This window comes from Callithrix jacchus, chromosome 7 (genome assembly GCF_049354715.1).
Source record: "Callithrix jacchus isolate 240 chromosome 7, calJac240_pri, whole genome shotgun sequence".
Taxonomy (NCBI): domain Eukaryota; kingdom Metazoa; phylum Chordata; class Mammalia; order Primates; family Cebidae; genus Callithrix; species Callithrix jacchus.
In genome coordinates, this window is record NC_133508.1 from 129,200,872 (window position 1) to 129,224,406 (window position 23,535).

Genomic DNA, 23,535 nt, shown 5'->3' on the forward strand with positions numbered 1-23,535 from the left:
GAGGCAGAGGCTGCCATGAGCTGAGATCATGCCACCGCACTCCAGCCTGGGCAACAGGGCGAGACTGCCTCCAAAATAAAAGGCTTTCAAAATTGAGTTTCTGGATATTTCTATCCCTCTGCAATGCAAGGAAATTTAAATTAATAAGGCAATCTCTTATCAAGACTATACACTTATTTTCTCCATGTAATAGTCATTTGTACTAAAAATATATTTAGACACTTCTCTGCTTTGTCCGAAATGTAACCTGTGTCTCAGCACCACAAACTAACACTGGCTTCAAACATTTGCAGAACACAGGTAAGAGGAAACCACCTGCTGACCCATTCTGCCAACTCCTCCACTCCGTCAGTCATCAGCTCCTTCCCACACCGTCAGCTTCTAGCCTGCATTCGCTTTTTTTGACTTCTGTGCGTGGGTGTCTTCTAAATCCCACACAACAACCTCCTCCTTTCTCCCCATGCTCCTCCCTATTTTTCACTTGGCCATAACCAGGCCTGCTTCCCTAGGAGGAAAAAAGAAGGGAGGGAACATGGGAGGTGGCGGAGCCTGGGGCCAAATGACCCCTCAGGTCCCTGCCAATTCCAACATTCTGTAATTCTGTGATTCCTTCCCCTAACCACCTGGTTTCAGAAAAGAAAGCAATTGCCAGTCATAAATCAGCCATTAACTGAAGCCACATAAACTTTACCTTCCCCCACTTTAATATAAATGTTTCTTGCTATCTTGAGTTCGGTGAATGAAGTAACGGCTCCATACTCCTTTTGGGCCCAATTTAACAGATGTTCATTTCCATGGGGGAAGTTCCTTTCTTCTGTTTCTGCTGTCAAGGAGAAGTTTCCTGATGAAAACTGGACCACAGAACCCTCAGACACCTAGAGGAAACAGAATTGCATATTTAACATGGTAGAGTCACTAGAGCTGAATCATATTTAGAGAAAGCACTTCTCAGACAACTAATGGGTATTTGTCAATCAAACCTCTTTCCTTTGTTACACAGGCAGATCAGCTTTTTAAAGCAGCTGATTGAAGAAATAATCCCAAGCCTAGTCCTCCCAGACAACGCAAAACTACCACCAGTGCAGGATGTCCCTCTGAATCTTGAAAGAACCTTGTGATGATGGACCGTATTGTGCATTGAGTAATCATAAGAATTATCACTGCTATTTCCAAGAAATCTAATTGAAGACCAAATTTTCCAACGAATGTATTTCAAGTCAAGTGGGAAGCCTCGATGAATGTTCTTATGGGCTTATAACAAGCTTCAGGATCAAGACAAGTGATCCCATGCTGGACACGGTGGCTCACACCTGTAATCCCAGCACTTTGGGAGGCCTAGGCGGGCAGATCACGAGGTCAGGAGATCGAGACCATTCTGGCTAACACAATGAAACCCCATCTCTCCTAAAAAATACAAAAAATTAGCCAGGTGGGGTGGCATGCACCTGTAGTCCCAGCTACTGAGGAGGCTGAGACAAGAGAATCGCTTGAACCCGGGAGGCAGAGGTTGCAGTGAGCCAAGATAGGGCCATTGCACTCCCACCTAGGCAACAGAGTGAGACTCTGTCTCAAAAAAAAAGACAAGTGATCCCAAAGTCCTTCTAGCAACTAAACACGACTTTCAGGTCTTCCACAGCTGCGGCATCTGCTGACAGAGTCATCATAATAGGGACACAGTGAGAGTCCTCTTGGTTTATGTTCTCCTGAGTACTGAGATAAGAATGGCCAAAGGTTGCCAGCCTTCTATCACATTACTCTATCTCATGGCAGTGAGATGAATGTTTGTAACAGTTTATTTTGTAAGACCCCCAAATTCCCATAGATAATGAAGTCAAGAGGCTATTAAACTCATCTAATAAAACTTTCAGGATGATTTATGCACGTGCCTCATTCTTGCTGGATGTATTTAGACCACCGCTGACCTAGCATATCATGGTGTGTATATAATTAACACATACAAAGGAGGAAAATCGTCATCTTGTTGCTGTGCTATAATCAAATTTAGCTGCTGGTGAAGATATGTATGCCATTTTTATTGGCTAGCATTTATAAAATAACTGATTTTATCAATGTCATGGTGAAACCTCAAAATGTGGGCAAAATGGCTCACAAATTCCCAAGTCATAGAACTATAAATGTCTTGTATTAAATTTCACATGAACCATTTATTTATAATGAAAAACAAGCAGTTTCTTTATAAGACTAAGAAGCAAGTCAAGGGCAGGGATTTTATTAGTGGTTTGATCACAGCAGTGTTTTCAACTTTAACATGCACAAAATTATATTTACCCAGTGACTATGCTAGGCATTAATATTTTCTATATAATTATATAAAGGTATCTTCTGAAAATGCTGGCAAAAAAAGTACTTCACTTAATTGATTCCATGACCTACTAATGCTGCAAGCTGAAAACTGGAATCACCTGGAGAGTTATCTAGATCTTCTGATGCCCAGACCACACTCCAGGCCAATAAGAATCTTTCAGGTGGGTTCTAGGCATTAGAATTTTTTTTAAAGCACCCAAGGTGATTAAAATGTTTAGCCACGCTTGAGAACTCCTGCCTTAATGGACACTGAATGATCTGCTATTAGAGAACAGGTCCACTGTGGGACACCTCACAGCTTCCTCTGCACCAGTAGTTCTAAACCAGGTGTGATTTTGTCCCCCCAGAGACACTCAGCAGCCATGTGTAGTAACATTTTTGCTTGTCAGAGCCGGGAGGGAGGCGCTACTAGCATCTACAGAGTATAGGCCAGGGATACTGCTAAACATCCTACAATAAACAGGGAAGCATCCCACAATAAAGTATTACCCAAGGTCCTGGCACAGTGGCTCATACCTGTAATCCCACCACTTTGGGAGGTTGAGGCAGGCGGATGATGAGGTCAGGAGTTTGAGACCAGCCTGACCAACATGGTGAAACCCCTGCCTCTACTAAAAATACAAAAATTAGCCAGGCATGGTGGTGCATGCCTGTAATCCCAACTACTCAGGAGGCTGAGTCAGGAGAATCGTTTGAACTTGGGAGGCGGAGGTTGCAGTGAGCCAGAGATCGTGCCACTGTCCATCACAATTAAAAAAAAAAAAAAAAAAAGAATTATCCAAAATGTAAGCAGTATAGAGACTGAGAAATCCTGCTCTACCCTTTACACTGATGATCACTGCCACTGAAACATTTACTGGATTCTCAGTTTCAATCCCCAAATTGATAGCCCTTTCTATGCTAGAAATTAGTCTGTTTGGGACTTAGTAAGAGTGTCTTGCCTTTCTGGGTTGTGTTGGCTTGAGAAGCCCTGAATTAATCATTAATAAACTGGGTGTAAACCATAGCTACTCACAACAGCTACCACTGACTGCACACTCACTACGTATCAGTGCTGTCAATGTAGTCACAATCTTTTCTGAATGTCCTGATGCCAGTTACAAGTTATAAACAAAACCAGTGTGGAACATGTAGCTCTGACCCTGTTTTGATGTCACCCGAATAAGAAAAAACTCCTGAGCCATTTTCCTCCCCCAAAAAAATAACCATGCCCACCTAAGTGTAACTTCTCAGAGGCTTAGCTACTCATCAACATTGAACTTCCAACAATGTCTATCTAATTTTTTGACTTTTGCACTGTAGTAAAATCTTCTTTTCATTTGTACTAAAAAGGCATTTTTATCAAGGCTGTCACCAAAACCCACAACAGTCCAGAGGCCTTTGTCCCGCTGCCAGCACAGTTCTGAATGGTTAGAGGGAAAACCCTGGACGTTCTGCTTCTTGTTTCTCATTCGTGTTGTGGCCATAAACTACAGCAATTGGGCTTTAAATACATTACACACAGAGTACAGTTTTTCAGAGCGGAAAGCAGGATATAGCACACTGGTGCATTCCAGAGGCAAGAAAGCAAACAGCACAAACACGGAAGATAACAATGGCAACTCTGGAACCTGTCCTGAAGTAACTACAGAGTGATGCCGTGAGGACGCTGGGATGGGGCTGACTCCTGGAGCAGGAATAACTCCCTTTGCTCCCTCCAGCCATCCTCCTCCTCACCGGGCCAGCAGCAATAAGGTTCATACACTCAGGGCTGAGGAATTTGGAACTGGAGTTAATTGCCACTCCTCAGGCACATTCCAATAAGAAGAAAGCAAAGCTGCAGTGAGGTATCCCCAACTGCAGGTCAGTGGAAATTTTCAGCTTCAGCAACAAGTGAGCCAGCACTCTCCCGACTGCCAGCTCTCCTGACCCTGACAAGGCTAGAGCTGTGTTTTAGAAGGTGTTGTTTTAGAAGGTATTGTTCAGATGTTATTTCCATCTGATCTGCAGAACTGTGAGGCAGGCTACCGTGACCTCTATAGCAGAGAGGAGGAAACCTCGGAGAGGCTAATGGCCTACCCAAGGCCAAAAGTCAGCACCAGGGCCAGACCAGAACCTAAGACTTCTGACTCCTGGCCACAGCTGGCCTCTGCCTGCCCCCTTCCAGAAAGAAGACCTCACTAGCTCCCAAGACAGGAGATTTCTGTTCTGTTACATTCACTTTTAAACTCTAGTCTGAGCCATGCTACCAGACCAAAGAATTCCCTCATCTTTCTTCTGTGAGAGAAGACTTTGAGTGTTTAAAGGTGTCACCTGACCTCAATCACGTGTTTGCTTCTTCAGGACAACACCCCCAGCTTCTTCAACTCTGTCCCAGACACTCTGGTTATCACAGTGTCAATAGGATAATCTCTGAAAGATGGTGTTGGGACAAGATTCAAGGTCTCCAGGTGTGGACTGAGAAGCATACTGTGATGATTCATTTTATGTGTCAACTTGACTGGGCCACAAGGTGCCCAGATATTTGGCCAAACATTATTCTGGGTATTTTGGTGAGGATGTATTTGGATGAGATTTAAATATTAGTACACTGGGTAAAGGAGATTTCTCTCCCGGACGTGTATGGCCTCATCCAATCAGTTGAAGGCCTAAACAGAACAAAAAGGCGACCCTCTCCCAAGCATTCCACCTGATGGCTTTCAAACCGGATGTTAGCTCTTCCCAGTGCTACAGCAGCCGGCAGGCCTTCAAACTGGAACTGGGGCATTGGCTCTGCAGATTTTGGACTTGTTAGCCTCCATAGTTGCATGAGCCGATTCCTATAATAAATTTCTTTCTCTATATATGTGGACACTGCATGAAGCATCCACATTAGCTTTGGCATCAGCAGAACCCTGCTAGGATCTCATATTTACTAATTGATAGTTTACACATTTGTCCCCACCTAAATCTCATGTTGAATTGCAATCCCCAATGTTTCACATAGGGCCTGGTGGGAGGTGTCTGGATCATGGGGGCAGATCCCTCATGAATGGCTTGGGCTATCCCCTTGGTAATAAGTGAACCCTTGTTTTGAGTTCACGTGAGATCTGCTCATTTAAAAGTGTGTGGCACCTCCCCCTACACACTTTTAGTCTCTCTTGCTCCTGCCTTTGCCATGTGTAAGTACCTGCTCCCGCTTCATCTTTCTCCGTAAGCATCAACATCTGCTTCCTGAGATCTCCCCAGAAGCAGACGATGGTGCTATGCTTCCCGTACAGCCTGCAGAACCATAAGCCAATTAAACCTCTTTTCTTATAAACTGCTCAGTCTCTATTTCTTTTTAGCAATGCAAGAACAGCCCAATACACTAACCTGTGCTTTAAACATACAGCCAACAAAGATTGATGGAGTGCCTGCCTACTCCATTGTTATCGGTGCTGTAGACACAGTAGAGAACATGACAGACAAAATTCCCTGCCCTTATGGAGATTAAAGTCTAATAAGGCAGCCAGCAGAGCAAAATAAGGCCACTGAGAAGTTAAAGACCTAAAGGAGATGAAAGAACAAACCACACAAATAGCAGGGCAAGGAGCATTCAGTTGAGAGCACCAAGTATAAGGTCAGACGCAGTGAAGAAAAGAGGTTTAACTGGTTCATGGTTCCACGGGCTGTACAGGAAGCATGGCTGGGGAGGCCTCAGGAAACTTACACTCATGGTGGAAGGTGAAGGGGAAGCAGGCATGACTTACATGGCAGGAGCAGGAGGAAGAGAGGGAGTGGGTAGGTGCTGCACACTTCTAAATAACCAAATCTCACAACATGCTATCAGGAGAACAGCACAAAAAGGGAAATCCTCCCACCTCCGTAATCAAATTGCCTCCTACCAGGCGACCCATCCAACACTACAGATTACAATGTTATGTATGTATGTATGTATCTATTTGACAGTTTCACTCTTGTCACCCAGGCTGGAGTGCAATGGCCCAATCTCAGCTCACTGTAACCTCCACCTCCTGCATTCAAGAGACTCTTTTGCCTCAGCCTCTCAAGTAGCTGGGATTACAGGCATGGGCCACCACACCCAGGTACTTTTTGTATTAGTAAAGACAGGGTTTCACCACATCAGCCAGGCTGGTCTCGAACTCTAGACCTCAGGTGATCCACCTGCCTTACCTCCCAAAGTACTGGGATTACAGGAGTGAGCCACTGAGCCTGGCCGGGATTACAATTTTTTTTTTTTTTTTTTTTGGTTCTGTTGCCCAGGCTGAAGTGCAATGGTGTGATCTCGGCTCATTGCAACCTCCTCCTCATGTGTTCAAGTGATTCTCTTTCACAGACCCAAATCATATCATTTGCTGAAATGAAGAGAATACATTTCCATGTCATTCTTCTGCTCCACCAGTCCATGCTCCAGATCCTGCATTAATTTTAATGGCATAGTCCCCTTAACAGAGTCCGGCTTATGGAAGAAGACAGGATAGAAGGAGAATAGCAAAACACATAAGAAATGTAGGGAAAATAATTTTGTCTAATATGAGAAAGAGTTGCAATCATCATTGCAAGGAAAATAACTGCAAGACTAAGAGACAAACCTACTTTTCTATATACTCACACCACTTTAATAGTTCACTTCTGACCTCAGGTGTCTGGGTATTTTACCACTCGAACCACCAACCAATTCTCCACCTCAGGACACCAACTGATGCTGTGTATTTCGATGTAATTCTGATACCATCTACCTGGACATAGTCAGATTGCACATATTAAGGGCTCAGTCCCACAAGACTGCCCCTCTTCAGATGCTTCTGACAGAGGGGCTATAAATCATAGGTTCCCATGACCCCAAGGTTCAATTATTTTCTAGAATGGCTCATAGAACTCAAGGAAACATTTTATGTTTATCCATTTATGATAAAGCATACAACTCAGGAATGACAGCCAGATGGAAGAGATGCAGAGGGCAAGGTATGGGGAAGGTGAGGAGTTTCCGTGCCCGCTCTGAGAGTGCCACTCCCCCATGCCCCGGCACCTCTACATGCTCATCAACCAGCAGCTCTCCAAACCCTCCCCTACAGATCAGGGATTTCTAGAGAGCCTTCATTTCATAGGTATGACTGGTAAAACTGTCGGCCATTGATGATTAAGTCAATCTGCAGCCCTTCTCCCCTCCTTCAGAGGGGTGGGCTGGAAGTTCCAACTTCTAATCACATGGTTGGTTTTCTTGGCAACCAGCCCCCATCCAGAGGCTATCCAGGAGCTCCAGCCACCGGTCATCTTACTAGCGTCTTCAGAGACTGCTACGAGGGTTAGAGGAGCTGTGTGCAAGAGAAGGAGGAGACTATTCCATGCCTCATCTTCCACCTTATCCCTGGATGCTTGCCACAACACTGCCCTATTTCTCATCCTTATAATCTCAACCAAACTGTTACAGCAACTTCCTACCCTCCCAGCCTCCATTCCTGTTCCTTCTACCCCTCCTCCAAGCTGTCACCTGGACAATCCTTCTAAAAAGTAAACACATGATAAAGCAGAATAGCACCTAAGTATCTTAACACGGCGCATGACTAAAGAGGGCCTCTGCCCACCCTCATCTCACGCCACTCTCCCACATACCCAAGAACTACTCACAGTTGCAGAACATGTCATGCTGCACATACTCCTGGGTCTTTTTACATCCTGCACCCCGCATGAACCCCTCTACCCTACTTGCTCCCATGGCAAACCGTTCCATGTCCTCCCGGGAGTATCACCTGCTCTGTGAAGCCTCCCAGTCTCCCTGCTCTCCTCACAATGAGCTGCCCACACATGACCTGTACAGACCTTCAGTGCATCCCTCTCTCACATGGACTGGGACTGTTTGTCAGCATACCTGCCACCCTCACTTGATAAAGAGCAATACCTTGAGGGCCAAGGAAAAACCCGGTTCATTCTGAATCCTGTGGGCCTGGCATACTGCTGGGCATGAAGCAAGGAAAGCTCAATGTTGTTATCTAGAGGGAAAGGATACACCATAATTTATTCATTCCCATTACCCAAACTCCTTGCTTCCCTTACTGCCCAGGAAATGAGCTTTTGGCCAGGCTTTAAAGCTAATGATTTGATTTTTCACCTAATAACTCCACCTAAAAACCAGTTATTAAAGCATATTTGGTAATTCCATGCCTTCCTTACAACCCACTGAACTCTCCTCCTGCTTGCTAATTAAAACCCAATCCTCTAACATTCCCTGACATGACAAATGTCTTCCTGTGGGAATGAACAGAGCACTAGGATCCAAGGGTCCCAATCCGTAGTAAAGGTCTGTTGAAGGGGCAACTGCGAAGCACTTTACAGTCTAACAAATCCTAGGATGCTGAGATGTACCCTGGACTCCCCTGAATGCTCCTCCCTACGTGAACCATGCACAACATTTGTATTTTAAATTCAGGTTATGCTACCAGACTTTTTTAAAGAGCAGAACTTTACTCTATCTGCCAGTTGCTGGGAGTTTTATTACAAGAACTTACGGCTAGGCAACCACAGCCAAGTTTATTATTTTTTCTGGATCAGATTCAACAGCCTCATCCAAAAGTACATGAAAAAAGCCAAAGAGGCAACCAGCCCTTTGTTTCCACACCTGTCTTTAAGCTTTAACTCTTAAAGTCCTCAGCAGATCCAAAGAAGCTTCAAGGTTGATCTCCCAAGCCTGAGTGAGGTGCGCAAGTCCCAGCTAATGGGCACAGATACCATTTTCCTGGCACTGAGCTTCTTGGCTTCAGCACTTAGCACATCAGCTGACTCATCGCCTGGCAGGTTGCACTGCAGCCTCTCTCTGGGCCTCCCCCATGTTGGTTTAGTTCAGTGTCGAGGAGGGGAGTTTTGCTGTGGATAGTGCCACACTGCCTCCTTGACCCATACCCCAAAATGAATGCTCCCAGACGAAGTCCTGAGGGAAATCCAGGCCACCCTAGATCAAAAGTGGATATTAAATCTCATCTTAAGTTTCACCTCAACCTCCTTCAAGTCTATTCAAATGTTACCTTCTCAATGGGCCCATTTTGATTTACAACCCCACCACCCAGCTCCACTCTAGGAATTCTGATTCTCCCAAACCCACTTTACATTTTATTTCTCTAGTACTTGTCACCTTCTAAAATGCCAATAATATGCTTATTGCCCATCTCCTTCCACTATAAAGTTCCTTCAGAGGCCGAGATCTTAGTGTGCATTGTCCATGGGTAAATCCCAAGTGTTGGGTACAAAAATAGATACTTGTTAAGTATTTGTTTGATAAACAGAATGAATCTTGATGTCCAATTAATTGGCAGTGCCTGCCTCAGGTTCCGTGCCGAGGAGGATTCTGAGGTCATATTTTGGAGTAGCAGAGAAATGGGAGCGAGTGCCATGAGCAACCATGTGTCTGCTGGGTAGTTAGCAAAAGCATCATTTCTCTACAGCTACATTATTCAACATAGTGTCCACTGGCCGCATGGCACCATTAAGCACCTAAAATGTTGCTAGTTCGATTGACCTGTGTTATAAATGTAAAATGCATACCACATAGCACAAGAAAAAAGTGAACTATTTCATTAATTTTTATTAATTGATTATATGTTTAAGTAATATTATTTTGGATCTATTGGGTTAAATAAAGTGTCATCAATATTAATTTTATTTATTCATTTTACTTTTTTTTTTAGATGGAGTTTCATTTTTGTTGACCAGGCTAGAGTGTAGTGGCGAGGCAAGACCCTGGCTCACTGCAACCTCCGCCTCCTAGGTTCAAGCAATTCTCCTGCCTCAGCCTCCTGAGTAGCTGGGATTACAGGCGCTCACCACCATGCCCCGCTAATTTTTTGTATTTTCAGTAGAGATGGGGTTTTGCCATGTTGAGGGACAGGCTGGTCTTGAACTCCTGACCTCAAGTGATCTGCCCACCTTGGCCTCCCAAAGTGCTGGGATTACAGGTGTGAGCCACCACACCTGGCCTTCTTTTACATTTTAAATGCACCAACAGAAGACTTAAAATTACATATGTTGTTTGCAGTACATTTCTGGTGGACAGCACTGCTCTAGAGCCTCCTCCAATATGACCCTAAAAAAGGAACATGTTTATGAACTGGTCATGTCCATCCATTCATCCATCCATCTGGTCTGATCTCAACATAAATCAATGTCAAGAAAACATCTCAAGCCCAAAGTTTGATCCTCAGACAGAAGCACGTTAAAATGCAGACTCCAGGGCGGTGAGAGGTGGGAATGTAGGAAACTACATAATAACCCCTCCAACACTCATGATTCTGATGCATCCTTGAGGAACGTTGTTCTAGGCCATAGATACGAATGTTATTTAAACTCCAAATAATCTTTATAAAGCTTGAATGAGATTGTTTGAAGCAAACAAGCAAGAATCTCTCTTCTGCACTGATGATAAAAAGCCAAGAGGGACAGCGTAAAGCCAAGTCATGGATGGAGTCATCTCCTTGCCATCTCGAAAGGAAGAAATGGGCCTTGTGAAATAAGAGAAACCATAGCTCCTCAATGATAATGAAAAGGGCTATTGAGATCTCAGAGGAAATCTGTTCCAAGAATCTCAAACACACGCGTGCATGCACGCGCATGCCCACACACACACACACACACACACATTCCCTACAACTCAGCTGTGGTCCATCTGGAACTTGAGTTATCAGCTGGGTGAGTGCCTGCTACTCAGGTTACAGGCCCTTGGGGCTGCTCTAACTCACACACCCAACTGCACACATGTCCATGACTTTGGCATCGGTGGAAGTTCAACACTTACACAATGAAAATCCACTCCTCCCCCTCTTCTGTCCTGATCTACTCCCAACTTTCAGTATTCCTCTTCCCTTTTCCTGATTCCTGAACAAACAGATCTCTTTTTGGAGTTGTCTGCTTAGGAAAATAGAAAGCACAAAACAAGGAAAACAAATAAAGCAAAGAAAAACATACTGATATTTCAGAAACATCTGCCATGCCAAGAACTTGCTGGTTCAATTCCAGCGGGAAAAGGCACATGTTAAAGGAGAATAGGTATTCCTCCAGAATCTCAGTTGAGGTTTAAGTGGGATCTACAGATTGGCCCTAGAATGCATCACAGCCCCTACACAGAAAGGCATTATAAAGATTATGCTTTTATGTATTTTGAGCACATGAAGTACAGCAAAAACAAACTTCCTGGAACAGTATTGAAATATTTACCTTCCGAATGAAGATGGAACCCAGCATTCTGAAAGAAGAAAATCACACGTTCTCCTCACCTGATTCCTGGGAGGACCCCACTTGCCTATTTCCTCTGAAGCCATGTGATGTGAAATGCAATCTGAAACATGTTTTCTATTAACATATATCATGACTCAATGCTTTTTTAAAAAGATTCGTTTCAAAGAAATAATAACTTCCATGCCTGTGATCCTACATTCTTAATTTGCAAAGCTACATATTCATGAGCCATGGGATGATGGTATCTGCCAATCATGAATTCATGAAACATAAATCCATGCAACCATTTGAAAATTCGCTTTTATGTAGAAAACCAGATTACTTTCTTCCAGTAAAATGACTTAAAACATACTGGACATTAATTTTTCTCAAAACATTCATGATGATCATCCTGTTCTTAATTTTTGCTGAAATATAAAAAAACTAAAGAGTTGAAAATGTCCTGTATTCTTAACACCCTGCATGTTTACACATGTCCAAGAAGAAAGCTCTGAGCTGCTGCCCTCCAAACACAAACATGGGCAAACCTGAACGTGAGCCAGTACAAAAGCAATACTTTAATCTCCCATGGGAACATTACCAAACCAACAGCACACATGAGTGTGTGTATATATATATACAAAGAGAAGCAAAAGATATCATTCCATCTGAAAAACAAACTAAGTCCTCACAAGTTACCAAACTGATGAAGCACAAGCTGCTTTCTAATAGTTTTCCAAAGTAGAGCCCCAGGCCATGCAGGAATCCTGTCCAACTTTGCAAAAAAATCTTCAGACTCCTAGCTTTACCCTTCCTCATCTGCCAGTGTTAGCCTGATGGAAGAGCTTACCCCCAAATTCAAAGTGCATGTCTATCTAAATGATGTTTTTCAGGAAAAAAATTAAATGTTCGTATGATTACTATTACTTGCCACATTCCTCTAATTTTATCCTCCAAATGTGCTCCTGGAGAACCCCACAGGAGGGAAGACTCTCTCTTCTTTCTTTTAAGTTACATCCTATCTGCCAAGCCAAGTTCAAGAGCACAACTGAATTTTACAAATGCCTGGCTCCAAATATGTTCCTAGAATTCTCTTTACAGAGTTCTTCTTCATCAAGGCTGATAATCTCAATTCCATTTTACAGACAAGGAAACTGAGGCTCATAGAAGCTAAAGGATCTACCCAAGGCACACAGCTGGCAGATAACAGGATCGACAATAGAACCAAAGACCTGGTTTCTCATTCTAGAGCTCTTTCTAGTCCATCACCATAGAGCAGTCAGCTACCAAGCTCGAAATCAGTAGTGTGGGGTAGGCATGCACTCCCTCAGCCTCATGTGAACAAAACACTGGGAAATATGATACTAATCACAAAAACTCATGCTGCACACTCGTAAGTCACATGGATTCTGAATCCTCGTATCTGACGATGGAAAAACTGGGGCTCTAAGCAATCAGATAAAGGGCCAGATTACATACCTTTAGCAAAGAATGAGTGCAGATCCGAACTGTCTGCTGGACTTCAAAAATGATGCTCTTTCCACTGTGAGAAGGTAACACTGGACTGGAAAGGTCACCTCCCTTTGGTGAGAGAACTGACTGGCTCTCAGGTCAGCAAAGACTTAGATGTCTTAGGGCAGGCTTTCTACCAAAACTGGATAGGCAAATACAAAGGAACAGTCTCTAGGCTTTGAGGAGAGTGAAAAGGAAAAGCAGTAAGTCAAAGCAGAGGGTTTCCACCCTTAGCTGCCGCTTGCAGAGATTCTCCTGGTGGGCTGTTTCCCACTGTCCCCAACTTTCCCAGCAATCTCAGGAACCGTGCTGGTCAAAGTGGAAGAGAATTGAATGGAAAGGACAGACAGAAATAGGAATGACTGTTACAGAAACAAAATAATTACTTGACTAGAAGTCAACTTAAACAACAAATGGCCCAAGAATCTTAAAAATTTCTGTGACAGTCATTCTCAGCAAACTGACACAAGAACAGAAAATCAAACACTGCATGTTCTCACTCATAGGTGGGTGTTGAACAATGAGAACATGTGGACACAGGGAGGGGAGCATCACACACTGGGGTCTGTTGCGGGGAAATAGGGGAGGAACAGCAGTGGGTAGGGAGGTTAGGGAGGGATAACATGGGGAGAAATGCCAGATATAGGTGACGGGGGGATGTAGAAAAAAAATAAAGTTTAACTGAAAAAAAAATTTCTGTGATGGTCAATTTTATATGTCAACGTGTCTGGGCCAGCTTCCCCAGTTATTCAATCAAACACTCATCTACATGTTGCTGGGAGGGTATTTTGTAGATGCAATTAAAGTCCATAATCAGGTGGCAATAAGGAAGGGAGATTGTACCAAATAATCTGGGTGGGCCTGATTCAATCCATTGAAAGCCATTAAGAGCAGACGCAAGGCTTTCCTGAGGAAGAAGAAATTCCACCTGTGGACAGCAGAATCTACTCATGCCTGAGCTGCCCTTTCTGAAGGCCTCCCTATGGACTTCTGATTGCCTTGCCTGTCCCCACAATGCCTTAAGCCACTTCTTTGTAATAAATCTCTTCATATGTATCCCTGACTGGTTCTGTTTCTCTAGATAAATGCTGACTAACAGCTCTTGGGAATGGCTGGTACAAGCCCCAGGCGAAGCAGAGCTGCATACTCTGACCCAGCAACCCCAAGTCTTACAAGAGTTTGGGGGGAAAAAGTTCTAAAGGACATTTCCATGGAGGGCAGGAATGGAGGTGAGGCCTCTAGCCCAAAACAACTGTGTAAGAGCCTTGTTTGAGCTTCCTAATATTAGCCCTGAAGCAAAGGCAGAGACCTCTTAAGCAGGCCACACCCATTTTCCAGTCTACATTGAAAAGTCTTTGAAGATGATCAAGGTGGTCTCCTAGTCAAAGCCAAGAAGGGTTGAACTGAACATATTTAGCATCAATTAACAAACAGCTCCCAAAGGGTTAAGGATAGTTGCAGATATTAGGCATGGCATCCTGGTGGAGCTGATCCAGAAATGCTCCAACTGGGACCCCAGAGGGAAAGTGCTCTTGGGAAAGGGGTCAAGAAACAGTTTTAAAATCCTTATCCAAGTGAAATACTAACATGATCTAGATCCCAGTACTGAAATAAGTCATTCACAACACACTTTGCTGAAAGAAGAACTTTGCTCACCTGACCCAATGCCCTGATTTGGCTCTATGGGTTCAGTTCTGAAGCTTGGGACACTCATGAGTGGCTCCAGACTGGAGGCCAGAGTTACAGATAAAATCAGTCATGCCCTCGAGTCAGCAGTGTGATTGTTCCCAATGAGGTCCCCATTGACCATTCTGGAAAATATTATTATTCTTGCTAACATTTACTGAGTACTTACTAGGCACTGTCCATGGATTAGAGCCCCCACTTACTAGCTATGGGACCAGGTACATGTTAACCTCTTTGTCTCAGTTTCCTTATCTTAAAGACAATAACACCTACTACACAGGCTTATTATAAAGACTAAATAAGGTCATATATGTAAGTACTCAGAAGAGTGCCGCATACACGGCACACATCAGAAGTGTTAAACATACACATATGTGCGTATGTATCCTCACATCAGGCCATGAGATTTGTCTGGCAGATGCTGAGGTTGACAGGCCACAGGTTATTCCTCACTATGGCAAGACCACAGCTGTCTTATCCAAACTGCAAGAAAAGGATATAAAAACCCTGTTTTAATGGATTGGGGCAGCCCTGGCTCCAAATAGCAGCTCTGAATATCACCAGGCAGTCTGCATCACCTAGAACCAACAGAATCTTAATAACAGGCTCTCCGTGATAAAGATGGAAAGGCCAGAGAGCAAATGAACTGTGAGACTTTTGCCAGAGGTGACAGATGGATGAGCCCCTGACTTCCAGGTATATACTGTGTCATTCACCACCTCAATGGGACAAGGCAGAGGCAAACCAGTGGTCACTCCCTAGCACAGTGGCATTAAGGACCCACAGTTGCAACAAAGACCCTGGGCCATCTAAGGATAAAGTGTTAGGAACCAAGGGCAAAAGCAGATCTTGAAATGCAAATTCTATCCTAGACACAGAAATTAGAAAGGCTAAAGGGATTCCCCTGCAGAAATCAGAAGCAGCTTCCATGCTAGAGTTAGATAACGTGGACTTGAGGTGCAAAAACCAAGTTGCCTCAGATAAACCCAACAACCTGTGCCCAGGAAGGAGCTGGACCATCCTGCAGTTGCTTTCTGAGATGGGGAGTGTGAGTCACCTGTGAAGAACCCTTACCAAGGGCATCACTGTCTATGATTTACGAGAGGACCAAGGCACCACCACAGCCTTCAAGTCAGCCTCCTAGCATCTCTTGGTAGACAGCTGTTTTTTTCCCCTCTCCTATTACATGGAAATAAAATATTCTGCAACCTCCCTTAACAAAACAGTCACTTTTCTACCAAACAGCTCTTTGGAGGCTGGCCACCACGTCAACAAAGGGCACCAGAGACGTGACATTTGATACAATCAATTGTCCAACACTTGGGAAGGGCGGATGCATCTGATTACCAGATTCGTCTTAGACAATAATGTCTTAAAGGACACCATGGGACTCCACACAGAGAAACACCAACCTTGCCTCCTCAGTGAAAGCGAGTTCATTTGACCTCAATTTGTTGAATGAAAGCAAAGCCTTCACAGGGCTGCAACCCATGCCTGCACACAGACATGACACAAATCCAACCAGAGCCAGGAAAAGTCTACACTTGCGTGAACCCTCCCAGACGGGATGTCTTCCTCAGGAAGAATACACCCAGGCAAATCTCGCAAGGGCCATGGGCCATTCACTCACTCACATTCACCAGCCTTCACCCAGCAAGTTAGAATAAATCCCAGGGAGTCTTTCAAAAACCCCTTCTGGGCCAGGTTTACCAGTTGAAACTGGGCTCTTTCCAATGTTCTAATTGCCATAGTGACATTCAGGAAGAGCTCAATGACCACAATGGGGCCAAAAACGCATTCCTAGGAAACAGGGTAGTTGACTGACCCTAGTTCATGAGAGGATCAAGACCCATATAATTAAGGCTCTTAAGGACAAGCCACAAAACCAACAGAGGAGCAGACTCCGGAATAAAAATGCATGGTACACAACCACTTGGAATATCCCACAGGACACAATGAGTCATTCCACAAGAGACATTTAAAAAGAGAAGAAGAACCACCACCAATCTTGAAACATTTCGTTATTTAATCTTCCTTCAAGAGAGAATTTATCTGGGGAAAGCCCTCACTAGAAAACCCAAACTGGTATATCCAGGACCCTGGAATACAGGAGCAACGCTTCTGGCCAAGCCAAGCCAAGAGCTATGTTTGTGTCTGCAACCCTGACCCATTTGCCACATTGTTCTCCAGAGCCAACCACACGCAGGAAGCTGCCTTGATTGCATTTGTAAGAAGAGAATTCTCATTTTCCCCAATTTCTACTATTCTCTCCAGTTTACACTATTATTTAGTGTAATAGTACTTATTACACTAAACTGCAATTCCCAATTTTTCAACCAGCTCTCCCACATAATGGGAAGCTCCCTGAGGACAGGCAATTTACCCCAGTTTTCCCTGGATCCTCCACAGCTGGCACAGTTCCCAGTCAGGCTGGGTGTTGGATAAATGAGCAAGAAAACTGGATGCTGGATAAATGACAAGTAGATACATAAATCACCATACCAGGTATGCTAATTCCGTGGTTTTTTTTATAAACGTGGGGGTGGAGGAACTGCCAAAGAAGGGAAAGGAGGAAATTAGAAAAGAAAAAAATTATTTCCAGATTTTTTAATGCAACACAATAGAATACAGAATTAAAAAAAAAAAAAGTTGCCTCCTCCACAAGAAAACTTGAATGTCTAAGTTATTCTTAGGGCATTTTTGGACACTACAACTCTCAGTTACACATCACTTGGCTTCATGAAAAGGTAACAGCTGGACATGTGAGATGGTGTAGGCTGTGCATGTCCCTTCCTAGGGCCGCGCTGAGCACACATCTGGGCCTATTTAGCAACTGATTGGAAATCTAGCCTTTTGATTTCCAGTTAAATACTAGGCACAGGAAAACAAATAGCACTTGTTTTTCACTGAGTCTTGTCAGTCATCCAAACTGCAGTGCAGACCAGAGAACTGCCTGTGGTTTGGTGGCACAGGCCCAAAATATTTGGACCTTTTTTTTTAATGCCTCCAGTTTAAATAAAAGGAAAAACTAGATGTTGGCAACTCCAGCTCCTTCACCCATCTCTCCCCGATTTTTGAAAATACAAAACTGGTTTTAAATGTATCAATTTACATTTTTCATTAGGATTAAGTTTTGATTTGTTTTTAATCCAAAGCTAATAGCACAGAGCTTGATTTCTGTCATTTATTTCAACTGCCCTGCCTTGATATTTATTTGGATTTGCTGAAGAGGCAATGCTCAATTTGCCAGTTTCTGTTCCAAATTAAATTGGGATATAATATCTAGCAGTCATACTATTAAAGATTCACAGAGTTTAAAAGCTGGGAGGAACTTTAGAGATGAGCTCATACAATCCCCTCATTTTAGAAATGAGGAAAACTGAGGCCTGAGTAGTTAAGTGATTTTTTTCCCCAAGACGTAAAACTAGTTAGTGGCAGAGCCAACACTAGTACTCAGGCCTCTTAACACCCAGGCCAGGGTGTTAACTGGAAACAAAAACCTGAATTTCAGATAAACAATGAATACTTTTTTAGTATATGTTATGTCCCAAATATTGCATGTACACTAACAAAATTACTTGTTGTTTATCTGAAATCCAACTTTAACTGGGCATCCTCTATTTTTATTTGCCAGCTCCAGCAATGGTACCTCAAAGACCAAAATCCCCTTCCATGCCCCATCCCCCACTCAAATATACACACATTCACATACATTTGTTCTCTGATTTTAATGATAAATGGCTAGAAAACACAGATCACAGCACAGCAATATCAAGAGTGAATGAGGTTGGAAGAAGCTGATTATTTCTTGTAACTTCTCTAATCTTAGATAGCCTTTTTTCCTTATGAGCACATGAAGTGACTAAGCCTGACATCAGGAGGCTGGCCATGGCCTATGAACTAGGCATTTTAGGTTAAAAGCCAGGCACTAGGGTCTCATCTTGAAAACTTTGCTTGCTCTAGGGCTCCAGGTCTACAGACTTTGCAGGAGAGAATGCTCAAATTTCAGATACAATTAAAGCAAGATTAAAAAAAAAAAAATCAGAGGCCAGGTGCGGTGGCTCACACCTGTAATCTCCCAGTACTTTGGGAGGCTAAGGCAGGTGGATGGCTTTGCCCAAGAGTTTGAGACCACCCTAGGCAACAAAGCAAGACCCATCTCTACAAAAAAAAAAAAAAAATTAGCTGAGCATGGGGGCACATGCCTGTAGTCCTGGCTACTCAGGAGGCTGAGGTGGGAGGATTGTTTGACCCCAAGAGTTCAAGACCAGCTGGGCAACAAAGTGAGACCCCATTTCTACAAAAAAATAAAAAATCAGCTGGGCATGGGGGTGTATGCCCATACTTCTAGCTACTCAGGAGGCTGAGGTGGGAGGCTGGCTTGAGCCCAGGCAGCAAAGGTTGCAGTGAGCCGAGATCATACCACTGCTACAGAGCCAGACTGTGTCTCAAAAAAAAAAAAAAAAAAAAAATCAGGTAGGTACATGGAATAAAGTTAAAAGATACACTTACAAATCTAGTTCGTTCCCAGCACTGTGGCACACGTCTATAAACACAGCACTTTGGGAGGCCAAACCAGAGTTTGAGATTGGCCTGGACAACAAGGCAAAGCCCTGTCTCTACACAAAATACAAAAAAAAAAAAAAAATTAGCCAGGCATGTTGGCATGCACCTGCAGTCTCAGTTACCTGGGAGGGTGAGGCAGGAGGATTGCTTCAGCCAGAGGCTTGAAGCTACAGTGAGGCATGTTTGCACCACTGTACTCCAGCCTGAGTGATGAAGTGAGATCCTGTCCTCCTCACACACACACAAAAAGTGCTGCAGCAAGGTTATTTCTCACTAGTTTTATTAAATACAGTTCACATACCATAATATTCAGCCCTTCAAACTGTACAATTCAGTATTTCTGTATATATTCATAAAGTGATATATTCACCACTATGTAATTCCAGAACATTTTTAACACCTCCCAAAAGAAATCTCATATTATTATTAGTCATTCCCCGTTTTCCCCTCCCATCAGCTCCTGGCAATTACTAATTTCTTTCTATCTCTATAGATTTGGCCATTCTGGACATTTTGTATAAATTGGAATCACACAGTTTGTGACCTGTGTTTAGCTTCTTTCACTTAGTACAATGTTTTCAACACCCATCTATGTTGTGGTATATATCAGAACTTCAATCCTTTTTATGGCTAAATAATACTGCATTGTACGGATATAGCACTTTTTTCATCTATCCATCTGTTGATGGACATTTGGGTTGCTTCCACTTTTTGGCTACTATGAATAATACTGCTTTGGACATTTGTGGACAAGGTCTTGTGTCCATGTGTTTTGCTCAATTGTTTGCCACAGAACCATTTCACATTCCCAACAGCAATGTAAGCATGTTGCAATTTCCCTACAGCCTTCACACCTTTGTTATTATCTTTTTTATTACAGCCACCCTAGTGAGTGTGAAGTGGCATCTCACTGTGGTTTTCATTAGCGTATCCCTAATGACTCATGATACTGAGCATCTTTTCATGTGTTTTTTGGCCACTTGTATCTCTCCTCTAGAAACTGTGTATTTAAATTGTAGTATGGCCTTAGAGACAATTTCAGATTGTGGCTCTTCTCAATCTTTTTTAGCAAACTAAGGTTGAAGGTTTGGGCATCTATCACCCCATTACGTTATCCTACTTTTTTTTTTTCAGTGTGGAAATGAATGCATAAATAAAAATGGGCTTATGTGATCCTTCTAAGAAATTACTTGTTTCAACATGACACACTGAAAGGGTAAGATGATTTTTATTTCTGATTGTTGTCTGAGCCACTCATACACCCTGAAAAAGGAAAACTATAAGACTATGACAACTTCATCATGTGTGTGCGTGTGAGTCATATTCAGATTCACTACTTGAAACTCAGCCTGAAAGCATCACTCTTCATCCCACTCATATTTCCTAGGTAACCGAAATAACCAGATAAAGGAGGTGCACCTGCAGAGCAAACTAAATCCCACTTTCTCCCTGCCTGACACGCCCCCTTCTTGCCTGTGCTGTGAAGGGGTGAGAAGGACTAAAATGATTTGACAGAAAAAGACACCTGCCTTTATTAGCAGTATTAAAGTATGTTTTTAGTCACCCTCATGGGTGGCTGCGATGTTCTGGGTAACCCTCCTAACTGATTATGAAAGTTTTCCTTTTTTAATTTGGGCAGTCATAACAACACAGACATCTCCATTTAAATAAAAAGGTCACATCCTGATAAATAAGTAGATGCTATTACTTGAACTTTTCTCATCATCCTATTAAAAAAAAGTTAAAAGTATTGTATAACTCTACATACACAGTAGACAGCTCTGAGACAGAAACGCAGACCCTCCAGCAGCATATCAGGAAGGAGTCCAGGACACATGCGTCTTGGACTGAGAGTCAGGAGACCCATTCTCTCTCCACAGCTCCTCTAAGCTCCCTGGGTAACCTTGGAGAAGACAGTGATGAAAACAGCCAAGCCCCAGTTTCCAGAGATCCCATGGGCCTTCTCAAGTGTTTGATGAACACTTTATGTAAAACATTTTAGTTATCTTATCCCCAAACTTTAACTTTTAACTATAAAATGGATAAAGAGAACAGACTACTGGATTTCTACTGATCACCAGATCCTCTGTGGCAAAGGCTGTCAAGGAGATGAACAGACACTAAAATCCATTTCAGGCCACAGAGAGGAAGGGAAGAGCCTGACCAGGGAGACCGGCCCAGCTTGTGATAGGACTTGCATCGCTCGTTGTCTGCTGATGTGAGAACGTGAATGAACAACAGATGTTCCATCGTCTCTTCCAGGCCATGAAGAAATGTGCAGATGGGAAAAAAAAATTTTCCCTAAAGGAAGCCTGCTGGACAACAAAGCAGAGTTCAGGTGTCCTGGAATTTAAATCCTTGACTTCGCCTGATGCTGCCTCCCACGTGTTGGTAATTTTAGGCTCATTACTTGATCTGCAATCTCCATACATGCCATTGTCCAAATGGGGTTGCAGTTAAAATTGTTTATTAAAGCTGCCGCCTTCTTTCATTGCTAGTCTAAACTGATGGCCAAAAAGCAGTTTTTATAGATTTTAAACAAAATTAAAGCAAATTAATAACTAAGAGTAAGGCACTTTCCCTCAAAACCCATGGACCGGCAGACTGAAGAAAGAATCCAGACAGTGGTAAGTACAGCTATGACACACGTGGCCCACACTTTCATTTGGACCTATAGCCCAGAGAAACAGAACTCCTTTCGATCTGGGGCCAGCCAAGCTAGATACTTCATAATAGTTACAGATGCAAATTCAACACCCATCCCACATACTTTTTACTATGACTAGAAATAAATAAGAGCAGCAATGACAGGTAACGTCTACAAACATTTTATACGTAATCTCACTTACTCAAGATAACAACCCTATGATAGAGGGCCTGAGAAAAATCAGGCTTAGAGAATTTAATTTGCCCAAGGTCACCATTTGGATCCAAACCAGGACATACACTGCCTTTGCTCATCATGTCTCCATAACTTGCCCACTGTGGTAGCCACTAGCCTCATGTAACTACTGAGCACCTGAAATATGGCTAAGCAGGACTGAAGAACTGCATTTTTAATTTTCATTAACTTAAGTAGCCATGCACAGCTATTTCCTACAGTATAGGACAGTACAGCTCTACAGTACAAGGGCTAAATGTGCATATGCCTTTATGATCAGAGCCATTAGTCTTACTATCACAACTAACTTTAATTAGAGGAGACTGACAGTGATTATGAGGGTGAAGGCAGACAGTTTAGCATAGATCTTGTAGAATAGATCCTATCTGGGTTTGAGTACAAACTCTGCAAGTAACTAGCCATGTGATTTGGGCTACTACGTAACCTCTCTAAATCTTAGTTCTTCATCTACAAGAAGGAACCTACACTATCATATTGTAGAAGGTGATTGTGAGAATTAAATGAGATAAATTATTACAGCATTTAGTGACCTGAAATGTCCTAAGTGCTAAATAAATGTACTAGTAATAACAATGAAATAATTACTGAGTTTTGGCCTTTTTAATATAGAAGTAATTAGAGTTACAATTCCCAGAAAAGGCTACAATAAAGTTATCAATAATACTCACCTTATAAATGTACGTTTTGAGTTTAAAAGTTTTATTTTGAAATTAATTTAAATTTACAGCAAAGTTGCTAGTACAAAGGACTCTAGTATACCCTTTAACTAGATTCACCAGTTTTTAAAGTCTTGCCACATTTGCTTTTCTCTCCTCTCTATACAACATGTTCTTTACTGAATGATCTGACCTTTAAGCCCTTAACCTTTAAGAGTATTAAGTATGTTTCCTAAGAAGGATACTCTCTTACATAAAAAACATCATTACCAAATTCAAGAACTAGAACACTGATACAATATTTTAATCTATAGGATCAATTATAATTTCATCCACTGTCCTCATAATGTCTTTTATAGCAGCTGCCCCACTCCCAACCCAACACAATCCAGTTCAGGGTCACCCGTGTCTTTTTGTCTCCTTTCATCTGGAATGTATCCCCAGCCTTTCTCTGTCTTTCATGACTGACACTTTTGAAGAGTACAGGCCAGTTATCTTATAGAATATCATTCAATTTAGTTTTGTCAGCATTTCTTCATGATTAGATTCAGGTTATACACATTTCTGGCAAAAATACTACAAAAGTGATGCAGTGTTCCCTCTCACTTATAGGCACACAACATCCATCTGCCCCATGTGGCTGACATGAATTTTCATCACTTGGTTAAGGTATCATTGGGTATCCCCAAGGTATACAGTCACTATTTTTAATGTGTCATTAATAAG

At 42.7% G+C, this 23,535-nt stretch overlaps 1 protein-coding gene across 8 annotated transcripts in view; it reads right to left on the bottom strand.

Annotated features, from left to right (window-relative positions):
- The window catches only part of TGFBR3 (transforming growth factor beta receptor 3), a 218,841-nt gene that overhangs the window by 54,413 nt on the left and 140,893 nt on the right, over positions 1 to 23,535 (bottom strand). For all 8 annotated transcript variants that reach the window (XM_078332415.1, XM_078332413.1, XM_035252123.3 and 5 more), the window contains exon 5: positions 692 to 875. In XM_078332415.1, coding sequence (XP_078188541.1) covers positions 692 to 875 — 184 coding nt within the window. The remainder of the gene's footprint in view (positions 1 to 691; positions 876 to 23,535) is intronic.